This window comes from Mixophyes fleayi, chromosome 10 (genome assembly GCF_038048845.1).
Source record: "Mixophyes fleayi isolate aMixFle1 chromosome 10, aMixFle1.hap1, whole genome shotgun sequence".
Lineage (NCBI taxonomy): Eukaryota > Metazoa > Chordata > Amphibia > Anura > Limnodynastidae > Mixophyes > Mixophyes fleayi.
Window position 1 is genome coordinate 39,555,280 of NC_134411.1, and position 22,291 is coordinate 39,577,570.

At 43.0% G+C, this 22,291-nt stretch overlaps 1 protein-coding gene across 1 annotated transcript in view; it reads right to left on the bottom strand.

Annotated features, from left to right (window-relative positions):
• LOC142104174 (vomeronasal type-2 receptor 26-like) overlaps positions 1-15,199 on the bottom strand; it is a 53,225-nt gene extending 38,026 nt beyond the window's left edge. The window contains exons 1-2 of the mRNA XM_075188698.1: positions 15,183-15,199; positions 12,046-12,334 (exon numbers count right to left, since the gene is read on the bottom strand). Coding sequence (XP_075044799.1) covers positions 12,046-12,334; positions 15,183-15,199 — 306 coding nt within the window. The remainder of the gene's footprint in view (positions 1-12,045; positions 12,335-15,182) is intronic.
• Positions 15,200-22,291: the final 7,092 nt, after the last annotated feature.

The following is a 22,291-nucleotide window of genomic DNA, read 5'->3' on the forward strand; positions in this document are numbered from 1 at the left end:
TTGGCTTCTTTAAAACCATCCTAGTGGACGCCACAGATGCTGACCTGCTTCTGGATAGAGCACACAGGTTGCTGCGGCTTAGGTCCGCTCCAGGCCAACGGCCTAGGGATGTTATCCTTCGCATGCATTATTATCACATCAAGGAAAAAATCATCCAGGCCACAATAAACCATGATTCCATTCAATACCTTGGAAATAGCATTCAGTTGTTTGCAGATCTATCTCCTCTCACCATCCAGAAACGCAGAGAGTTGAAGGATACCACAAAGACTCTTCGTCACCATGGATATCGTTATCACTGGTGCTTTCCCTTCCGGCTCCAAGTCTTCACGGAGTCCAGGCCTCTCTTTGCAAAGACCCCTGCAGAGGGTGCTTTTATCCTGGAAAAGTTAGGCTTACCTCCTAGCACAGCGCCATCTCCGCTCACGTCGGCATCCCCACGGGCTCCACGGGGTCTCCCACAGGCCGAATGTGACACAGTTTGATTTTGTTGAAGGTTGGAAACTGAAAATCTGGACTGTTGGTCTCTCTTTGCTGACTCAACGTACAGAACCCATGGAGGGCAATGGACATGACCCTGTACCTCGGTGACTTGTCCCTCGAAGGCGTCGGATGTTGTCGCTCTCCCATCCTGTTGTTTCTTCTCTTTTCCTCCCTTTTCTTTGCAGGTATTAATGCAGCACATCTGTGATCTTCATACAAGTTGACTTCGGCTGATCTGCAATAGGAGCACGGAGAGGACACTGCCGTTCGCCCATCACCTTCGCTCCCGCAGCTACCGAGGGGTCATGCCACTCCAAGCTCACAGTTTAGTCCTCCACTTTTTAATACGTGACTGTGGACTGTTATGCAATGTTGACGTTTGCTGTTTACTGTTTAATGTTTAATTTTCTATAGTTCTATAGTTATTATGACCAGAAAACTCACCAAACTCATATAACACTAGTTACTTTTGTCACGCAATTGTCCAGATAATAGCCTTACTACACAGGTTAATGTTTTGTAAACCGATTTAATTCGTTAATTGTTGATGCCCCTGCTCATCTTCACTCACTACCCGATCTCCACTCCCACTTGAAACCCCCTTGCCCCTTCCTTTTCTTGCACCCCCTTGTTGCTGCGCTTGGTAGCAACATTTTCCAATCTCTCCGAAGTCGAGCAACCGTAGACCGGACATCCTATGACCGGTCTTTACTCTCCCTCCTTGGCTGGTTGCAGATGGCTTAAACTTTCCTCTATCCTTCATTTCCTATCCTTCCATTTTCCTAATCTTTTTCAAGCTTCTTCTCTTCGCCTGTCAAGTTATGCTCCTAACATGATCCATGGAGGGACGCAGACTCGGGGGAGCCCCTCAGCGGCATATTTTAGAATATAACTTGTACCATGTCTCTTCAGTTACTAACAGTTAACGTTAAGGGGTTAAACACACCCCAGAAGCGTTCTACACTTATGACTGCTCTTAAAAAATCACGGGCAGATATAGTTTTTCTCCAAGAGACCCATTTAACTGAACCACATGCAACATTTCAAGGAAAGCTCTTCTCGCAGACATTCTTTGCCTCAGCCATCTCTAAATACCGAGGAGTGGCCATCCTGGTAAGACCATCCGTCCCATTGGTGGTGTGCCGCTCGATTGCAGACCCGGACAGCCGTTTTCTCATATTAGTAGGCACACTAGGTCAGCTACCGGTCACACTAGTCTGTTGCTATGCCCCCAATAGTGCCCAAATCCCTTTTCTTCAGAAGCTATTTAGCCGTATAGATAAACATGCCGAGGACCACTTGCTTATGGGGGGGCGACTTTAATATGATCCTTGACCCTCTCTTGATAGGACACCAATGACCATGCCTTCATCTCAGCGCCAAGAGCATTCTGTCCGACAGGCTAATCGATTTGCCATATTACTAAAAGAGAATTCCCTCTTGGATGCCTGGCGGATGGCTAATGGCACTGGCAGGGGATATACTTTCTATTCTCACCCCCATAACGTATACACTCGAATAGATTATTATCTGATTGACACTCGACTGGCCACTAAGATTCGCAGGGCCGAGGTCCATCCGTTTGCCTGGACAGACCACATGGGAGTATCTCTTCCATTAGATGTCACAAGTCTTCCTAGGCGAAGCCCAACGTGGCGGTTGGATGATACTCTCTTACTTAACCCCACGACATGTCTAGAGATAGCAGAGACGCTTAGTGAATTCTTTGCCCTAAATGAAACCCCTGACATATCCCTGTCTAAAATTTGGTAGGCACACAAGGCTACAATCCGTTGACGTCTTATTAGTATCACTGCCTCCTAAAGAAGAATGGGAGCAGATATCTGCATTGGAAACCCGACTTCTCTCTACTCACTCAGCATCAGGGTTCCCTAGATCAGTCACATCTGAGGGAGCTAACGATAGTCAGAAGCCAGCTCAATGCGGTCTTATCCCAAAAAACAGCCCGAAACCTCAAATGGACCAAGCAACTTTTTTATGAGAAAAGTGACAAGGCGAACTCCCTACTAGCCCGGAAACTCCGCCAGAAGTGCCCACGCAATGTGATCTCATCTATTAAAAATTCCCAAGGGCAATTGACATACAATCCAAATTCTTTATTGAAAGAATTTCAGACATACTATTCATCACTGTATAACAAATAATTGCGCTCAAATTGCCTAGAACATATCTATAATGTAAATAGTAACTAATGGTAGAATAAGATAATTGACCATGAAATGGTGCAGAGTTGCAAAAAACTGTGAATTTAATTAGCATAAATAAACATTCCAGAAAAAAGGGGAATGGGTATTATCAACAATAATTGGATATTGATAATTGAATACATACATTGAAATGAAAAATAAAAACAACAATAAGAGTAAAAATAAAAATAAAAATAAAATAAAATATCCGGAAAGTGCAAAAATGCAGTCCAAATAGATGCACTAATAAAAGTCCTGGTAAAAAATGGCTCAAGATGACCTAATAAAACAAACAGCAATCCCAGACGGGGATGCAAAAACTGTCCAGATACCTGATAAGTGCTGCGGTCATCCGGGAAATATCACGATGGTAGACAGGGTGAAATCGGGAAGGCTAGTGGTGGAGCTCACAGGAACCGATAATAACTGTGTCCCTAGCGATGCTGCAGTATGATGATGGAGAGCCTGGCGTGCGTTCCACAGTGGAACGCATGAACCGCATATCCTGATGACGTCACGAAAGTGGGCGTGGCCCAACGCGTTTCATCTGCAGGAGCAGATTTCTTCAGGGGATGTGGTATGAGTCAACTATTAATCACTATATAATTTGAATGAATCAGACCCGCCACCTCCTGATCTAGATGACAAAATAAATGCGTACCTGCATTCCTGCCACCTCCCACAGCTATCGGGCTCAGAGATCCAATATCTTAGTTATAACAGTTGAAGAAACCACTTCAGCCCTACGTAGCTTGAAGAAAGCCTCTGCCCCGGGTACGGATGGCCTCCCTGCCAAATACTACAAAAAATTTGCAGGGATTCTCAGTTCAAAGCTAAGCACTTGGTTTAATGCCATACTTGATGGGAACCCCTTTGATCTAGACACGACTCAAGCCCAGATTACGGTTATTCCGAAAGAGGGCAAAGACCCCTCCCTCTGTAGCAGCTACCGCCTATTTCTTTACTTAATGTGGATCTGAAAATATATGCCAAAGTCCTTGCGAATAGGGTGAATGCTGTATTCCCGAAATTAGTACACCACGACCAGGTTGGATTTGTCCCATGCCGGCAGGCAGCTGACAACACCAGGCGGACCATTGATCTCATTCAACGTATTAACGAATATAAATTACCCTCTCTCATGTCCCTAGATGCCGAAAAGGCATTTGACCGCATTGGCTGGCCCTTTACGATGAAAACCCTCACAGCATATGGTTTCAAAAACCGCTTTATCGAAGGGGTCTCTGCCTTGTATGTCAATCCAACTGCCTCTGTCCAGGTGAACGGGTGTTCCTCATCAGCCTTTCATATTCGAAAAGGGACCCGACAGGGTTGCCCCCTCTCCCCCCACTTATTCGCATTAATCATAGAGCCTCTGGCCATGAAAATACGTCAAAACCCTAATATCTCCGGCATACAACTATCCTCTAGCACTTATAAGATAGCACTTTATGCGGATGATATCCTCCTTACCATCACCAATCCACTAACATCGCTACCCAACTTATTCTAAGAACTTGATCATTTCTCTATAATATCGAATTTTAAGATCAATACGGCTAACACAGATATCTTGGATCTCAATATCTCCCCTAAGCTAAAGCAGCTCCTGGAACTAAACTTCCCTTTTCACTGGAATTCCGACTGTATTAAATACCTGGGTATTACACTTACCAGAAATGTGGAAAGTCTCTACCGAGCAAACTATCCCCAACTTATAGCTTCTATTAAAAAAGACATGATCTCCTGGGATAAACTTATGATATCTTGGGTGGGGTGGATTACATCAGTGAAAATGAACTTGCTTCCCAGACTGCTTTACCTTTTTCATAACCTTCCTATTAGAATTCCCCCCTCTGTGCTAAAAATGTTGCAAGCCTCTGTAATGCGATTTATCTGGTCAAATAGGAGACCCAGAATCTCTGGTCGTATTTTGCAACGTCATCCCATGGCAGGTGGCCTCGGCATCCCCAACCTCAGAAATTATTATTATGCGGAGTGTTTAGCTCAATGTGTCCAATGGCACTCCCCGCCTGGAACTAGAGCCTGGGTTGATATAGAATCAGATCTCCTGGGGGGCTCACTGATTTGCTCTGCTCTTTGGCTTCTAGCTGCACAACGCCCAGCCCAAGCTCGAACTCACCCAGTAATAGCCCTCTCCCTCTCAATCTGGTCCCGATGTAATAGAATGGCATCTCTATCTCCTGCACCTTCGATAATGGTGCCCCTTTGGTCAAATCCAGCCTAAGCGCCTTGTATGCCCTATGCACGCAAAGTGGGCAGGGGAGGGTAAAGTATTGTTGCTAAACCATATCACTAGGACCCTAACATTCCATCAGTTCTCAGAGTTAGCGGACCGGTGCGGGGTTGTGATGGGACAGTTCCACCAATACTTACAGATTAGACACTATCACCAAAAGGTCAAGGTTCAGTTATCATCTAGGCCTCCCACTGTGTTTGAGAATTTATGCCTTTCTGGATCATCCTCAAAAAAGTCTCATTTCCACACTATACAATGCTTTACTTCCCACCTCCACAGAGGTCAAGGACCAATTCCAGACGCAGTGGGAGACGGACCTGGGAACGTCTCTAGATCCAGAAGAATGGTCAGACATTTATGAGTGGACAGCGCGTTGTTCCATAAATGTCCATATTAAAGAAAATGCTCATAAATTGCTCCACAGATGGTACTATGTACCTTCTAGGCTTCACGTGATATATCCACAAACAAACCCCACATGTTGGAGAAATTGTGGCCAAGTTGGCACCTTTATGCATATTTGGTGGGACTGTCCCACAATACGCTCGTACTGCACAGCGGTTCTCACACTCGCTACAGCGGTCCTCGATACTCCCATACCCACTGACCCTAAGCATGTATTATTGCCCTTGCCTCTCCCGGACATTCCTACACATGCGCATAAGCTCCTCCGGCACATAATCAGCGCGGCTACTTGCCAGATAGCTGCTTCCTGGGAAAATTTCACACGCCCTACTCTCCAAATGGTCTGTGGTCGGGTTTGGCATACTTACCAAATGGAGCACATCACCAGTGTGCTAAGGGGCTCCTCCGTGTCTTCCCACAAGGTATGGTCTCCATGGGCCTCATACCATAATCAACCCCTGCTTCAATTCTAGTACAGACCGATCCTTCATTGAAATTAATGGATTTGACTACTCCTTCTTGTTAAAGGCGGGAACTCCTTCCCACAATCCCTCTAATTCTCTTTCCTCCCCTTTCTTGCCCTACATCTTTACTTATTCCCCCCTTTCTTTCCTTTTCTTTTTATTATTTCTTTCTGCTTTGTTCAAAATAAAAACAACATCTGCATGGTACGAGATTAACACACAGTCAAATTTATGTTGTAAAAGCACGGTGAGAAATTGTTATACATTGTGTTTATTTATATGTACATATACTCGTTAATGTACCTTTTGAGAATTTTTGTAACATTGTTAAAGATAAGATGTTATTAATAAAACATACTTTAAAAAAAAATATAAAAATAAATAGATGCAGACATGAAAAAAAGGGTATGGATGGCCCTGCTCATGTGATATCTTACATTCAAAGTAGAAGAGGGCTGTCACACTCCGCTCCCCGGGTGTCTCCACCCGAGCCTCAAAGCACTGATTCTTTTATTAAACCTTCTTGGTACAGTCTGTCAGCCACGCCTTACATCTGTGATAACTTCACCTGTGGTTCCAGTCATTGTAATATTGGCTAGCCCTCCTTCTATAAGGCTCCTCTTTTCATCTGTCCTTCATTGGTTCTCCAAGTCTACACCTGGCCTGGTTCAGCTGCTTGTTCCCGTTATTCCTATTCTGCTCACCTGTTCCACTTATCTGTGGTAATCGCTGTAACCAACACCCGCTAAGCTACTCTGCATACACCGCTGACTGCTGCTATCCTTTCCACATCCCTGTGGTAAGCCGTGGGTCATCGTTGCTGCATACTCGGAGTTCGTTGGCCTCTGGTCACCTGTTCCACTCATCTGTGGTAATCGCTGTGATCAACGCCTGCTAAGCTACACCGCTGACTGCTACTACTGAATTGGTTCACACTCTTGTGGTAAGCCGTGGCTCATCTTTGCTGTATTTCCGATTCCACTGATCTCAGCTATCAACACCAGCTAGCTACTCTGCATGGATTGCTGACCATTGTCTACTCGTTCCACATGTCAGTGGTGTCTGTGTTCTTTCTTTGTTATTGCATCTATGGATACAATCGAACTCACATTCTATTGACTTTTAGTGATACTCGCTGTTGCTGATGCTTACTACACTTCAGCTGAACCGTTAACTTCATTGACTGTTTATTCTCCTGTATAAACGGCCGTGCTCCACCACCTGCAGTATTCTCTGCACTTCAATGAACTTTGTATTTGTATCTCACTTCGTTGGAGCCCTTGCTGTTTTCTACATTCACTATGTATTCTGCTTACATTGTGGAACTCCGGTGATTGGTGCTACCCTTCCATACACTGCCGTGGTTTATCAGGGCATCCTGTACTCTATTGATCTTGCATTCATGTTCCACTTCTAAGTGGTAATAGTTATTATTAAATTGATACTTGAACTGTATCTCTCTGTATGCTGTTTTGTTCTCCTATCTGTTACATTGGGAACTTCCCTAGAGGGCCGCCACCTGCAGGGTGGGAGCCGCTAAGCCCAAAGTCCCTTGCAGGATTCCCTGGTGAATACCTTCCACCCTGTTAGACTCCGCACCTCTAGGGGAGTTTAGCCAATCCCAGTTAAGACAGCAGGATCTCTCTCACTTGTTCGTGTGCAAACCTGACAAGGGCACAGGTGAACCAAGAGGAGCGAGTTTGGCTCAGAGTGGCGATTGGAACAATTGTGAGGGTGCATTAGTGTAAGCAGTATAATCAGGGATAAGATAAGCTCTAATAAAGAATTAAGTTTTAAGAAACCGTCTAAAGATTTGAAAACTATGGGAAAGCATAACTGGGCTTAGTAGGGAATTCCATAAGTGGGGAACAGCATGGGAGAAGTCTTGTAGGTTTGAGTCAGAGGTGGTTATGAGATGAGAAAGTTGCAGGTCAGAGGTAGATTTGAGAGGGTGAGAGGAATAGTATTTTGATATGATATTTGAGATGTATGAAGGGGTGGTTTTGTTTAGGGCTTTGTAGATTAAGGTGAGTAATTTGAATTACATTTTGGATGACAGTGGGAGCCAGTGTAATGAATTGAAAGTGGTGCAGAAGATGTTTAGTGAGGAGAAAGGAAGATCAGTCTTGCAGCAGTATTTGAATTGGATTGAAGTGGGGATGCATGAGGTAGGGCAGTGTTGTCTAACCTGTGACACTCCAGGTGTTGTGAAACTACAAGTCACAGCATGCTTTGCCAATATATAGCAGCTTATTGCTGGAAGGGTATGCTGCTACTTGTAGTTTCACAACACCTGGAGTGTCACAGGTTAGCCAACACTGTGGTAGGGGGATGCCACACTACAGGAGGTTGCAGTAGTCAAGACGGGAGATGATGAGAGGATGGAAGTGTTTGGGTGCATTTTGGGTAAAAAAGAGCATAATCTGGCAATGTTTCTATCCAAGGTGGAGTCGACAGGACTGGGTTGGAGTCTGGATGTGAGGAATAAGGTGTTATTGACAGGGAGGAAAATTTGAGGGGAGCAGGGGCACACAGAGGATTTTTAAGGGGGTTTCCCCTCCGCCCAAAAAAAAAACCGCGAGCATGCGCAGCAGCTCTGTTTCGACAGCACTGTACTATACAGCAGCCGCGGCGCTGTCAAAGAAGCGTCCGTCGCGGACGCTTCTTTGACAGCGCCGCGGCTGCAGTATAGTACAGTGCCGCTATGTAGGGCACTTTTTTAGCGGAGGGGAGGGGTTTCTGCAGACCCAGAAACCCCCCTTGCCTGCGCCCCTGGGGAGGTGGTGGATCAGCGAAGAGGAAATTCTGTTTTGAACATTTTGAGCTTCAGATTTCATTGGGACATCCATGTGGATATAACAGAAACACTGTTGGATACACAAGAAGGGGCAAAGTCAGGGGAAGAGATACAGATTTGGGTGACTGCAAAAATAAAATAAAATCTAAATTCACCTGTGCCCCAAACACCTGCAGCAGAATGCTCTATATTAATACCACCCTACAGTATGCACCAAAATAACAGAAATAACAAAATATAGTGCAAAATTGCGCTCACTCACAGGTGTGGATGCGCAGCTATCCCCATCTGTGAGCCAGAGAGTATGTCCTGCTGGCCGTTTAATACTACTGTCTGCAGACACTTGTCAGTTTCTATACGCTCTATGTTCCATCTGCATGGGATAAGTATATACCCTCAGGGGGATTGGATATCGCACTATGTTTGAAGTGCCTGAATCCAAGTCTGGAAATAAAGGACAAGTTTTTATTTCAAATCTGCATTACCTATATTTTTTATATATTACCCAAGACATATATTAGAGGTCTAATAAGGCCTAAAATATATTAGAGGTCTAATCAGTATTGGGTATAAAAGAAAAATTGTTTTAATGTTGTTTACACTGTGAGAAAAAATATTATCTAAATATCCAGCTCAAAGTCTCAGTTTTGGATGATTTAGAGAGAGCTTCTCTTTGAGGTGAAAGTTACTTCCAAATCACATTGTGATTTATGTGCAGCATATATACAGGTTGTACATTATGTTTTGTATTTTATTCTTTTTTTACATGTTAATACGGGAGGAAGAAATAAAAATATACACCATAAGAAGAGAGAACACGTCCTTTCGAAGAAACTATTTATTATATTTTTTAACTTTGTTATATCTGGTTATAATGTTTTTTATCACTTGATTTCACATTTTTCACCAGTGCAATTTTGCACTATATTTGATATTTCTGTTATAGATTTGGGTGACAGTGTAGAGGTGGTACTAGAGGTAAATAGGCTAATTAGTGTCAGGAGCCGCGGCCGCGGGCGCTGCCGCGACTCCCCGCCCCTGATTTCTGGAGTCCCGGCCGTCGTTATGACGACCGGGACGTCACTTCCGGTCCAGACGTCCCAGTTGCCTAGGCAACAACCAGGACGCCTGCATTTACCTGTTGCAACGCCCGGCCAGCTGTCAGATAGCTGGGCGTATGCGCACAGGGGTTGTATGAATAGTGGCTGATTAAGGGGGATCCTGTGACCTTTTTTACTGGCTGTATGCCAGTAATTTATTATGCTGCCACCTAGCTGATTACTACTAGTTGGGTACCTTTAGCTTCATTGGCCACTAGCAATCTAATCAATTAGGCTACTCCTGTGGATGCTTGTAAGGCTCTGTTCTGATTGGCTCTTTGTACTATTTAAGGCAGTGAGGACTGAGCCTCACTGCCGGTTATAGCGTTCTGTTCCAGTACTGCTGCCTGCTCCAGTTCCTGTGTTTGTTGTTGTAAACCTTAGATTGATTACCTGTGTATGACCTTTGCCTGTACCCGGATTCTGAACCTCTGCTAGTGACCCTGACCTATCGCCTATCCCTGGATCCTGAACCTGTGCCCTTGACCCTTTTGCCTCTACCTGACATACTCTCTTGTGCTCTGTCCAGTCCTCTGATCTCTGGCCTGCCGCGACTCTGTGTGCTACCTCCTGTACCTGTGTACCTGTGTGCTGCTGTGTTAGCATAAACTCATAATACTCTGAGCATAAGACCTGGGGGCATCTGAGTACCTGTGAGCATAACCAGTCTCTACGAGAAAGGCGGCTGCTAAAGGTGAAGACCTCTTCTACCTGTTCTATGAGTTTATGCCGCACGAGTGGCCATGAGATTTAGTTCCCCAAGAGGAGAGGTATACTATGAAAAAGTCAAGGGCCAAGAACAGAACCTTGTGGAACCCCAACAGATACTTGGAGTGGAGAGGAGAATGTGCTAGGGATAGAAACACTAAAAGAGTGGTTCGATATGTAGGAAGTGAACCAGGAAGGAGCTGTGTCATGAAGGACACAGAGTGAAGGGTGTGTAGGTGAAGAGGGTGATGTCAAAAGCAACAGAGATGTCCAGGATAATGAGTATGGCAAGGAGACTTTTAGACTTTGATCACTTTTGTGACCGAAGACTTTGTGTAATGTTGGCAGCAGAAGCCTCTTTGCAGAGAGTGGAGAATAGAGTGAGAGAAGAGAAAGTGAGACAGGCGGCTATACACCAATTGCTCAAGTGGATTGGAGGTAACGGAAAGGAGAGAAATAGGGTGGTAGCTGGAGAGAGAGGCTGTATCGAGATTTTTTTTTAGAATTGGTAAGATGAGCGCATGACTAAAGCAGGATGAAAATGTGCAAGTTGATGAGCTGTGCTAAAGGTGGCCATGAAGTGGGGGAGATGGAATGGAGAAGTTGGGAGGCAATAGGTTGAGGGGACAGGTTGTAGGTTGAGATGATGAGAAGTGTGCAGAGACTTCATCTTCATTTACTGGAGAGAATAAATTTATGGTGAAATGGGGAGTGTAGGAGAAGGTGGGTAGAATGGGCAGAGTGTGTGGAATTCATCATGAGGGAATATCTTGTTAAATGGTGTTCATTTTGTCTTCTTCTTTCAAGCCATTTAGGGTTCAACTGAATTCTTTTTGGCTGCCCCCATTCTTTTTTTTCTAAGATCCTTAATAGCATTGTCTGCAAAAAATACTAATATTTACGATGACCATCCAAAAAGAAATCATCCTGTAATGTTGTAACTCTCTAAATTGATACAGTGGCATGTGTCGTTCAAAGCTTGAGGTATACAATCCACTCATAAAGGATCTGAATATTCATTATTATAGAATTACATATTAATAGTGTGGCTTACTTTGGCTTTGAGGTCTATTCCTCTTGTATCGCACTCTATTGGTCTTGTAGCTGCTATCCAGATGTTGCACCTTTTACTCCGGTGCAAAAGCTAAAAGTATTTGTCTGGTGCTTCCTTATGACGCACTGGTCTTGCCCTGTCATGCAGTATCTGCTTAAAACTGTAAGAAATGTCCCTGATCTTCATGGTCAACAGCTGAATGTAGTGGTCCTGGGAAGCTAACCTACTGCCCTGGGTAGCAACTGACTGTGGGGTGACCCCAATGCCCTCTTGATCCAATCCCAGGTAAATGGGTAGCTATCATGTGCTAAAATAACAAACACACTCTCTGCACTTCACTTACACACTACAGGCACTGCCTACTCAGCTGAACAAGACAGGAAACAAGTCTTTTTGAAAGAGGAGTAGTGACATTATATAGGCTCAGGTGTTTTCTTTCCAGTCTATGCTCAACTGAATAGGGAACTAACCCATTGGTCAGGGGTACCAGGGAGTCCGAAGAGGAAATATTCATTATGATTTATAACATTATAGTCAATTATTTTAGGAAAATTATGTCTTGCTTACATGTGAATATGGATATACTCCTAATAATTTGGCCATTGGTACAGTCGTCACTGAATGGTGATCTCCAATAAAACCAATCACCTTGCCTCTTTCTGCACAGGAATAATTAGGCACCGTCCGTCCTGGTCCTGATAATATCTGTAATACACTTTTTATTGCCTTATTCTCATCATTACATGAGTCATATACATGATATCCAAGTGTTATATTAGGTAAAAGATAAGAATTGGTAAATTTCTCAATCGCAAACAGAAAAGTTATTAGATTTTTGTAATATTGAGGATAAGGTCTGTGAAAAGAAAAAACAGGAAATTGTCCAATCATATGTTTGTTGAAATGGAAGCACTTAAATAATGTATAAGTAGCTGAAGTAAAAAGAATGGAAGACAAATAAAAACACATAGTCCTGGTTACAGGCACCAATATCACAGAACAGGACTGCGACAGGTGACAAAATATTGCTTTAGAATAGGACTGATTGAGAATGGGGAAGGCATTAACAGTGGTCTGCATGAGCTGCATTTGCGCAGACATTTATGTACTGGACTCTGAATTTGTAGAACCCTTGCTCCCCCCAGCCCTCCTCTCCATGCAGGTATAAGAGCCAGAATTGCGCAAGTCTGCAAAGGTACATATGCATGTGCCCTATTTCTGGGAAATCATCATCATCACCATTTATTTATATAGCGCCACTAATTATGCAGCGCTGTACAGAGAACTCACTCATCATCATCATCATCATCAACATTTATTTATATAGCGCCAGCAAATTCCGTAGCGCGTTACAATTGGGAACAAACATTAATAAGACAATACTGGGTAATACATACAGACAGAGAGGTAAGAGAACCCTGCTCGAAAGCTTACAATCTATAGGACAATGGGAGTTAGAAACACAAGGGCATGTGCTACATCATATTGCACAATGGACCAGCCAGACTGCAAAGGTAAAAGTACTGAGTGGGCTGTGTGTGTTGCAATGTTGGTCAGAAGGTTGTTGTCTTTCGTTAGCAGTGTAGAGGATGGCAATAGGGTAATCTAGGGAAATTAAGATGATGGTTGAGGAATATCATAACCTTGTCTGAAGAGGTGGGTTTTCAGTGAACGCTTGAAGGTTTGAAGACTAGAGGAAAGTCTTACTGTGCGAGGGAGGGAATTCCACAAAGTAGGTGCAGCCCGGAAAAAATCCTGTAACCGAGAATGGGAGGATGTGATGAGAGTGGAGGAGAGACGTAGATCTTGTGCAGAACGGAGGTGTCGAGTAGGGAGATATTTCGAGACAAGTGAGGAAATGTATGTCGGTGCAATTTTGTTGATGGCCTTGTATGTTAGTAGAAGAATTTTATATTGGATTCGTTGAAATACAGGCAGCCAATGTAGAGACTGACAGAGTGGCTCAGCAGAGGAATAACGGTTTGTAAGGAAAATCAGTCTAGCCGCTGCGTGCAAAATAGATTGTAGGGGTTCAAGTCTGCCTTTGGGAAGACCAGTAAGGAGGGAATTGCAATAGTCGATGCGGGAGATGATGAGTGCATGAATTAATGTTTTTGCGGTGTCTTCTGTCAGATATGTGCGTATTCTGGAAATGTTCTTTAGGTGTATGTAACATGATTTAGATATAGAGTTGATGTGGGGAATAAACGACAGTTGTGAATCAAGGATTACACCTAAGCAACGAGCTTGCGGGGTGGGATTTATGGTCATGTTATCGACAGAAATAGAAATGTCAGGCAGGAAGCTTCTGTTCTTGGGTGGGAATATTATTAATTCAGTTTTTGAAAGATTGAGTTTGAGTTGGCGAGAAGACATCCAAGATGAAATGGCAGAAAGACAGTCAGTAACGCGAGACAACACAGATGGGGAAAGATCAGGAGAGGATAGATAAATTTGTGTATCATCTGCATAGAGATGATACTGAAATCCAAAGGAGCTTATTAGTTTTCCAAGAGAAGTGGTGTAGATAGAGAATAGCAGAGGACCTAGGACTGAGCCTTGTGGAACTCCAACTGATAAAGGAAGCGAAGCAGAGGTGGATCCAGAGAAATTAACACTGAAAGAGCGATTAGATAGGTAGGATGAGAACCAGGATAGGACAGTGCCTTCAAGACCTAGGGATTGCAGCGTTTGTATGAGGAGAGAGTGGTCAACAGTGTCAAATGCAGCAGAGAGATCTAGGAGAATTAGAAGAGAGTATTGGTTATTATTTTTTGCTGTGATCAAATCATTGACAACTTTGGTCAGCGCCGTCTCTGTGAAGTGTTGAGAGCGAAAGCCTGACTGAAGAGGATCCAATAAGTTGTTTGCTGTAAGAAAGTGTGTGAGGCGTGTGTAGGCAATTCTCTCGAGAAGCTTGGAGGGGCATGGGAGCTGGGAGATGGGGCGGTAATTTATGAGAGAGTTAGGGTCAGAATTCTTTTTTTTTTAAAATGGGAGTAATCACTGCATGCTTGAATATAGATGGAAAAATACCAGTAGAAAGAGATAGATTACAGATTTTAGTTAGAGGGGGAATGAGCACAGGAGACAGGGACATACCCATTTGTGAGGGAATGGGATCAAGAGGACAGGAGGTAGAGTAGGAAGATGAGAAGAGAGTAGAAACTTCCTCTTCATTTGTGGGATCACTTACATCAGTCCCTGCCCCATTAGGACTTACAATCTAAATTCCTTAACACAGACAGACACAGACACAGACTAGGGTCAAATTGTTAGCAGCTAATTAACCTACCAGTATGTTTTTGGAGTGTGGGAGGAAACTGGAGCCCCTGGAGGAAACCCATGCAAACACGGGGAGAACATGCAAACTCCTCACAGATAACGTCATAGTTGCGAATTGAACTCATGATCTCAATGCTGTAAGGCAGAAGTGCTAACCACTTAGCCACTGTGCTGCCCAAAATTGCTGTCTTTACCTTCCCTACATCTCTCCTTCTCTCCCCTGTCGCAACTCCAACCCCCTCCATTCTCCCTCCGTCCATACCTGCAGCCCAGCATCCCAGTCCCCTTTCCACTAAATAGAGCTGCAGTTTTCAACCCCCATTAACTTATTGCTGATATATCCCACTCAGATACCCACCCTCCTGCTTCATGGATGCCCCCCGAACCACCAGCTATCCATAACACGTTTAACCCCCCACCTCATGTCTGCAGCCATGTTAGTTCTCGCAGCAGAAGAGTGGCCACGTTGTTACACACCAGATGCCGGCTCCTCTTGTTAGGTGGCCTCCGGAGCTTATAGTGAACTCTGGATGTCAGTCACTTGACACGGGCCTGGCGGTCATTGCCAGACCGCCGGCCCGGGTACTTGACAGAGTTCCCACTCTCTGGAGCAAGGGGCACTGCTGCCCAGCTCTGGAGTCAGTTAGAAGTGGCTACATGGTGCTAAGAGTGAGGGAGAGGGGATCCCTTTCTCTCTCTCCCTCCCAAGCTGCCATTTTTCACAGCCAGCAGGGGAACCCGTACCCAGCAGGGATATCGGACCTCCCCTCTATTACATATAAGAAGGGGGCACTAAATTTGAACCCATCACCCCCACCCCCCTCGCCCTTCGTATTAAAATCCCCAAGGAGTTAGAGCCCACAAGTGCTGCCCCCCTTCCTATACACTTCAAAGGGGTTTATGTGTCTGTATGAGAGCCTCCCCCTTTTTTCACATTAAAATAGAAATTGAATACATAATTATATAAAATGGCAACACTAACAAAATAAAGTTACCCAGTAAAACAGGTAGCAGAAGCAAATATTATAGCCATTAGATATCTATGTACTCCCTCCACCAACACTCTTTATTTGAACGCCCTGTGCGTGCCCCCCCTTCCACGTTTGCCCACACTGCTGGTCCCTTTCTGGATGTGATGAAGTCAAAATCGGAGGGACAAAAAAAAGCATTGAAGAATCCCCATAAAAAATATAGCAAAATTGTGAACCCATTTACAACTGATCTGTCATTCGTTGTGACCAGGCAGATAATTTTTATTTGAATTTTCCAAAGTTTTTTCCCCAATTTAAGTACATTGGATCAAGAAGAAAGTTTTTTTGTATTTATTATTTGGATTAAGACAGACTAAATAGTATTATAGTTTATATTTTATAAAATGGTAAATAGGGTTTGGGAAGTAATTGCTCCACATGTGATTTTACTGAAAGCGACTAACAACTCCACTTAGACCAGAGATGCTGACAATTCAACAAAATGTAAAAATAATTAAGCATTTTAATTGTTTATTTTTGCCGGCATTTGTCCTTCAGTGTAATCTGCAGTTTCATATATTTGCAATAATTTAACAGCCAACCATCTAGCTATGGTAATGTAAGTAACATTTCTCAATGGTTTAATGTTTAACATAAAGATTTCACAGGGAGACATCGTACTGCAAAAAAAAGATGTTTTTAAAAAATAAAAATATTTCTCTCTCAATAATAATAAAATATGGCAATTCTTTCAGTAATTACACCTATTGCAGTATCTCTTTGAATAAAAAAAAGGTGTTTGTAAGACTCACCATCATGGTGCATAGACTAAAATAATAATGTTCACAGAGTTCACATTTTGAACCACAACTCCTTCATTCTTATTTATATTGGTGAAATAAATGTAGACATGAAGACAAAGGGTATATAGGACCCTGCTCATTAGAGATCTTACATTCTAAGTGGGAGAGGGTACAGCTGAAACAAGAGGAGCTAGTGTGGCTTAGAGTGGAGATTGGGATAGTTGTGAGGGTGCATTAGTGTGAATAGTGATATCGAGGATAGGGTCACCTCTAAAAAAGAGATGGGGTTCAAAGAGCTTCTAAAGATTTGAAGGCTGAGGGAAAGTGTGATAGAGCGTGGTAGGGAATTCCATAAGTGGGGAGCAGCAGGGGAGAAATCTTGTAGGCGGGAGTGAGATGGTTACCAGAGGTGAGACAAGGAGCAGGTCAGAGGTAGATCTAAGAGGGCGGGAGAGGTAGATCTAAGAGGGCGGGAGAGGTAGATCTAAGAGGGCGGGAGGAAGAGTATTTTGATAACAGATTTGAGATGTATGCAGGTGGTGGTGTTGTTGAGGGTTTTGTAGGTAAGAATGACTATTTTCAATTTGATTCTGGAGGACATAGTGAGCCTGTGAAGGGATTTGCAAAGTGGTGCAGCAGATGTGGAGCTGTGAGAGAGGAAGATCAGTGTTGCAGCAGCATTTAGGATGGATTGAAGTGTGGATATATGGCTGTCAGGGATGCCAGATAGCAGGCGGTTGCATTAGTCAAGACTATTGCAACCTCTATCAATTAAATATTTAATTTAATATTGGTGCCTATTTATTTAAGGTGACAGGACATTTAATTTAATGCTGGGTGTTTTAGGACTATTAAATGAATATGGGGCTGAGATTGGGTAGAAGGTCTATTTATTAAATGTGAAAATGAACTATTTAATGCCAGGGATGGTTGTGGGAAATGGTTATATTTATTAAACATAAATGTTATTAATTTATTGTCAGGGCTGATTGGAGGGAAATAGCTTTATTTATCAAATGTGAGTACTATTATTTTAATGTTTGGGCTAGAAGGATGACTAATTATTGAATGTGGGTGCTATTGATTTAATGCCAGGGCTGGTTGGAGTATTCTAAATTTCATGTACCCATTTTTTTTCCAAATAGAGCCCCCAACATTGCAGGATCCAGAAAAGCAGCAACTGATCTAAAGAAACCAGCAGCCGCTGGTGGTGAAAGTGACAAGAACAGATAGGAGAGAGCAGGATAGTCTGCCAACTGTCCTGAATCTGGTGTTGCAGTCCTGAATTTGGGTGACTGTCTCGCTTAGTCAGGATTTGGTTCGACTGCAAGGACAGTTGAGAGGTATATACCGCTTCACACAGTGCTGCTTGTGCAGGCAGAACTGCCTGCACCTAACAGTAGTGCTCTCTGTATTGCCTGTGTATTTATCTAAAATGTTAACCCCCCTGTCTTAAGTTTCCCCTGGAGCCTTAATCCAGCTCTGGTGATATTATAGCGGTTTTGCATTTATCCCATTGCCTGCCTTCTATCTTGCACTGGTTCCATTCTTAGATCACTTTGTTGAACATGTACAGTCATGGCCAATAGTTTTGAGAATGACACAAATATTATTTGTCTGCTGCCTCAGTTTTTAAGATGGCAATATGCATATACTCCAGAATGTCATGAATAGTGATCAGATGAATTGCAATTAATTTCAAAGTCCCTTTGTGTCATGACAATGATCTTTATCCCAAAAACAAAATGTCCACTGCATTTCAACCCTGCCACAAAAGGAAAGGTTAGAGACCACTATGTCATGTTGGTTGAGTTAGAATAACAGACTGGAAACTTGAAAAGGAGGGTGGTGCTTGGAATCATTGTTCTTCCTCTGTTAACCATTGTTACCTGCAAGGAAACATGTGCAGTCATCATTGCTTTGCACAAAAAGGGCTTCACAGGCAAGGATATTGCTGCTAGTAATATTGCACCTTAATCAACCATTTATCGGATCATCAAGAACATCAAAGAGAGAGGTTCAATAGTTGTGAAGTAGGCTTCAGGGCAGGATTTCCCCCCCCCCCCAACTAAAAAAAAAAAAAAAGAAAAAAGCGAGAGAGCTGCTGCGCATGTGCCCGCCCAATACGCAGCAGCTCCGTTTCGGCAGCACTGTACTATACAGCAGCCGCAGCGCTGTCAAGGAAGCTTCTTTGATAGTGCCGCGGCTGCTGTATAGTACAGTGCCGCTATGTGGGGCACTTCGTTAGCGGAGGGAGGGGGTTTCTGGTGACCCAGAAACCCTCCCTGCATGCGCCTCTGCCCCAAGCTCCATGACAGTCTCTTAAAGTCAATTCTGCTGTGGGATCTGGGCACCACCAGTGCAGAGCTTGCTCAGGAATGGCAGCAGGCAGGTGGGAGTGCATCTGCACGCACAGTGAGGTGAAGACTTTTGGAGGATGGCCTGGTGTCAAGAAGGCCAGAAAAGAAACCACTTCTCTCTAGGAAAAACATCAGGGAAAGACTAATATTCTGCAAAAGGTACAGGGATTGGACTACTGAGGACTGGGGAAAAGTCATTTTTTCTGATGAATCCCCTTTCAGATTATTTGTCCAGAGAAGGAAAGCTGAGCGCTACCATCAGTTCTGTATCATACCAACATTAAAGCATCCTGAGACCATTCATGTGTGGAGTTGCCAAATGAGTGGGCTCACTCACAATTTTGCCTAAGAATACAGCCATGAATAAAGAATGGTACCAAAATATCCTCCAAGCGCAGCTTCTCCAAACCATCCTAGAACAGTTTGGTGATGAACAATGCCTTTTCCAGCATGATGGAGCACCTTGCCATAAGGCAAAAGTGATAATTAAGTGGCTCAGGGATCAAAACATTGACATTTTGTGTCCATGGCCAGGACACTCCCCAGACCTTAATCCCCTTGAGAACTTGTGGTTAATCCTCAAAAGGTGGTTGGACAAACACAAATCCACCAATTCTGACAAACTCTAAGCATTGATTAGGCAAGAATGTGCGGCCATCAGTCAGTATGTGACCCAGAAGTTGATTGACAGCATGTAAGGCGAATTGCAGAGGTCTTCAAAAAGAAAGGTCAACACTGCACATATTGACTCTTTACATAAACTTAATGTAATTGTCAATAAGAGCCTTTGACACTTATGAAATGCTTGTAATGTTACTTCAGTATCCCATTGCAACATCTGACAAAAAGTTGTAAAAACACTGAAGCAGCAAAATCCAATACTTGTGTCATTCTCAAAACATTTGGCCATGACTGTAAGTGTAAGGAGAAGGGGGGTATTTTATGTGATGTGGATGGGGTGTGATATATTAATTTCATAGTAGGTTGAGAGTGGGAACTTTTATTTTATTGGTGGGGTGAAGGGTGGGGATATTTAATTTAATAGTGGGATTATGGCGGACCTAAGAGTGGGATGATGGCACTATTCATTTAATGCTTGGGTGATTTTAATTTAATGTGTGGCTGAGTTTGGGGTGAAGGATAGATATATCTCAAGTGAATGCTAATTATTTAATGTTTGTGAGGAAATAGGTTTATTTATTAAATGTAAATACTATTAATTTATTGTTGGGGTTGTTTGGGAAGGAAATTGGTCTTTTTATTAAATGTGAATGACATTAATTTACTGTCCGGGTTGGTTGATGGGAGGACTAATTATTAAACGTGCTTTTGATTTAATATCAGGCTGCTTTGGGGAGCCATTGCACTGATAATATCACCAATCCTACCTAATTTGCACTTAGCATATCACCAGCAAACCCTTGGAATAGATCTCCCCTTCACTTATGCCATTGTCAACCCCCACTGTACTAATCTCATTGCCAACCCTCCCTGCACTATTATTAATTCAAACCACCCCCAGCCACTGGGCACATTAAGAGCTCTTACACAATTGTTACAAAATAAGGGTTTTGATGCAGATGTTTAAATCATTTCACCTTGATCACACCTGGAAAGCCATTTATTATAAGAATTACTGTAAATGCATTTTTTGAAACACACCGTACACATATATATGTAATATATTATAAACAGAGAGATCTGTAGTTTGCATCTCATGAGGTCAGGGGAAGATGAAACAGTGCGGTGAGATGCTCATATGCTGCTCTGGCAGACTGATCAAATACGATTGTGCCTAAATGTTTCATAATAGTTAAACTGATTAAACAAAGTCAGGTATGTTTCCATGAAAGGAATTTTGGAAGGATGTGTTAGTAGGCAGCTAAACAAGTTTGAGGCATAAACCAGTAACACAGGTTGCTCTTACCCTGGATTGCTTTAGAAAACACCAACTGTCTCTTAATTCATCACATCTTGGTTTTCCTAAATGTTACTACAACCAAATTCCAGTAGTTCTAAAAACCGCCCACTTTTGTGTTGGCCCCATTTACAGTTGATTTGGTCCCGTCCACTAGAGACCACTTCAATAATTTTTCCCAGGGCATTTTAAGTTCCCAATCCGCCCCTGAATGTCAGCCCCAGAGAATGTGTAAATCTTAGTGGTGATCCAGGCTGGTTTCATACATAAATGTCTTTCTAGCTGGGAGATGAAGGAAAGTGAAGCTGTGAGTGAGATGACTCCTCACCAGCTTATGGGGATGTCCCAGTATGTAACCATAATACTCCCCCTTCCTCCACCAGGTAACTGATCAGCTCTAACACATATCAGGTTCCTTCTTGTCCTTCACTGCAGTATAATTGCCCAGCACTGGCCAGATCTGCATCATCTCCCTCTAGTTACCTCTGAGAACAGGTCGGGGGTAAACTCCATACACAATAGGTGGAGAGCAGCTGTGATTGTAGTGTTTCTGCCCTCTGAGCTGTATCCACATAGAGCGGGGTATTCACACAGTATATGGGAGTAATATTACATTAGCTGCTCCTCTATACACTGTATCATCATTCTGTGTAATAGGTCTCATTCATGTGTCTGTCACTCAGTAACACACTTATAATACAAAATCGGTTTACAGCAAATGTGTCCATAAAAGGTGACTTTGTAACACATTTCCTGGAAAAAGTTTCAATTTAAAGAAAAAAATATAGTTATCCCCTATTTGCAGTGTTAGGTTATTATACTTGCAGAGATTAATATGCTTTGAGCATTTTTATTTAACTCCTGAATTTAAAACCTCCTCCTGTAATGTACAATATGTTACTGCTGATTTGATAGGATGCAGGAGCTGGGTGTAAGTACTGTATAATCTGTATCTCCTGTGCATATCAAACTGTATTAACTTTTACCTTCTATAATCTCATTGGGCCTGATTCATTAAGGAAAGGTAAAGCAAGAAAATGAGTAACTTTGAACCTTGGAAAAACCATGTTCCAATGCAAGGGGTATAAATTAGTTTATTGTTTTGCACATAAGTAAAATGCTGGCTGTTTTTTCATGTAGGACGCAAATATTTGACAGTTTTATTTTTACACTGACATTAAAAGTTGATCTAGGACAGTGTTGGCTAAGCAGTGACACTCCAGGTGCTTTGAAACTACAAGTCCCAGCATGCTTTGCCAAAATATAGCAGCTTATTGCTGCAAGGGTATGCTGGGACTTGTAGTTTCACAACACCTGGGGGTAAATGCAACAAGCTGAGAGTTTTCCGGCGGGTTTGAAAAACCAATCAGATTCTAGCTATCATTTATTTAGTACATTCTACAAAATGATAGCTAGAATCTGATTGGTTGCTATGGGCAACATCTCCACTTTTCAAACTCGCAGGAAAACTCTCAG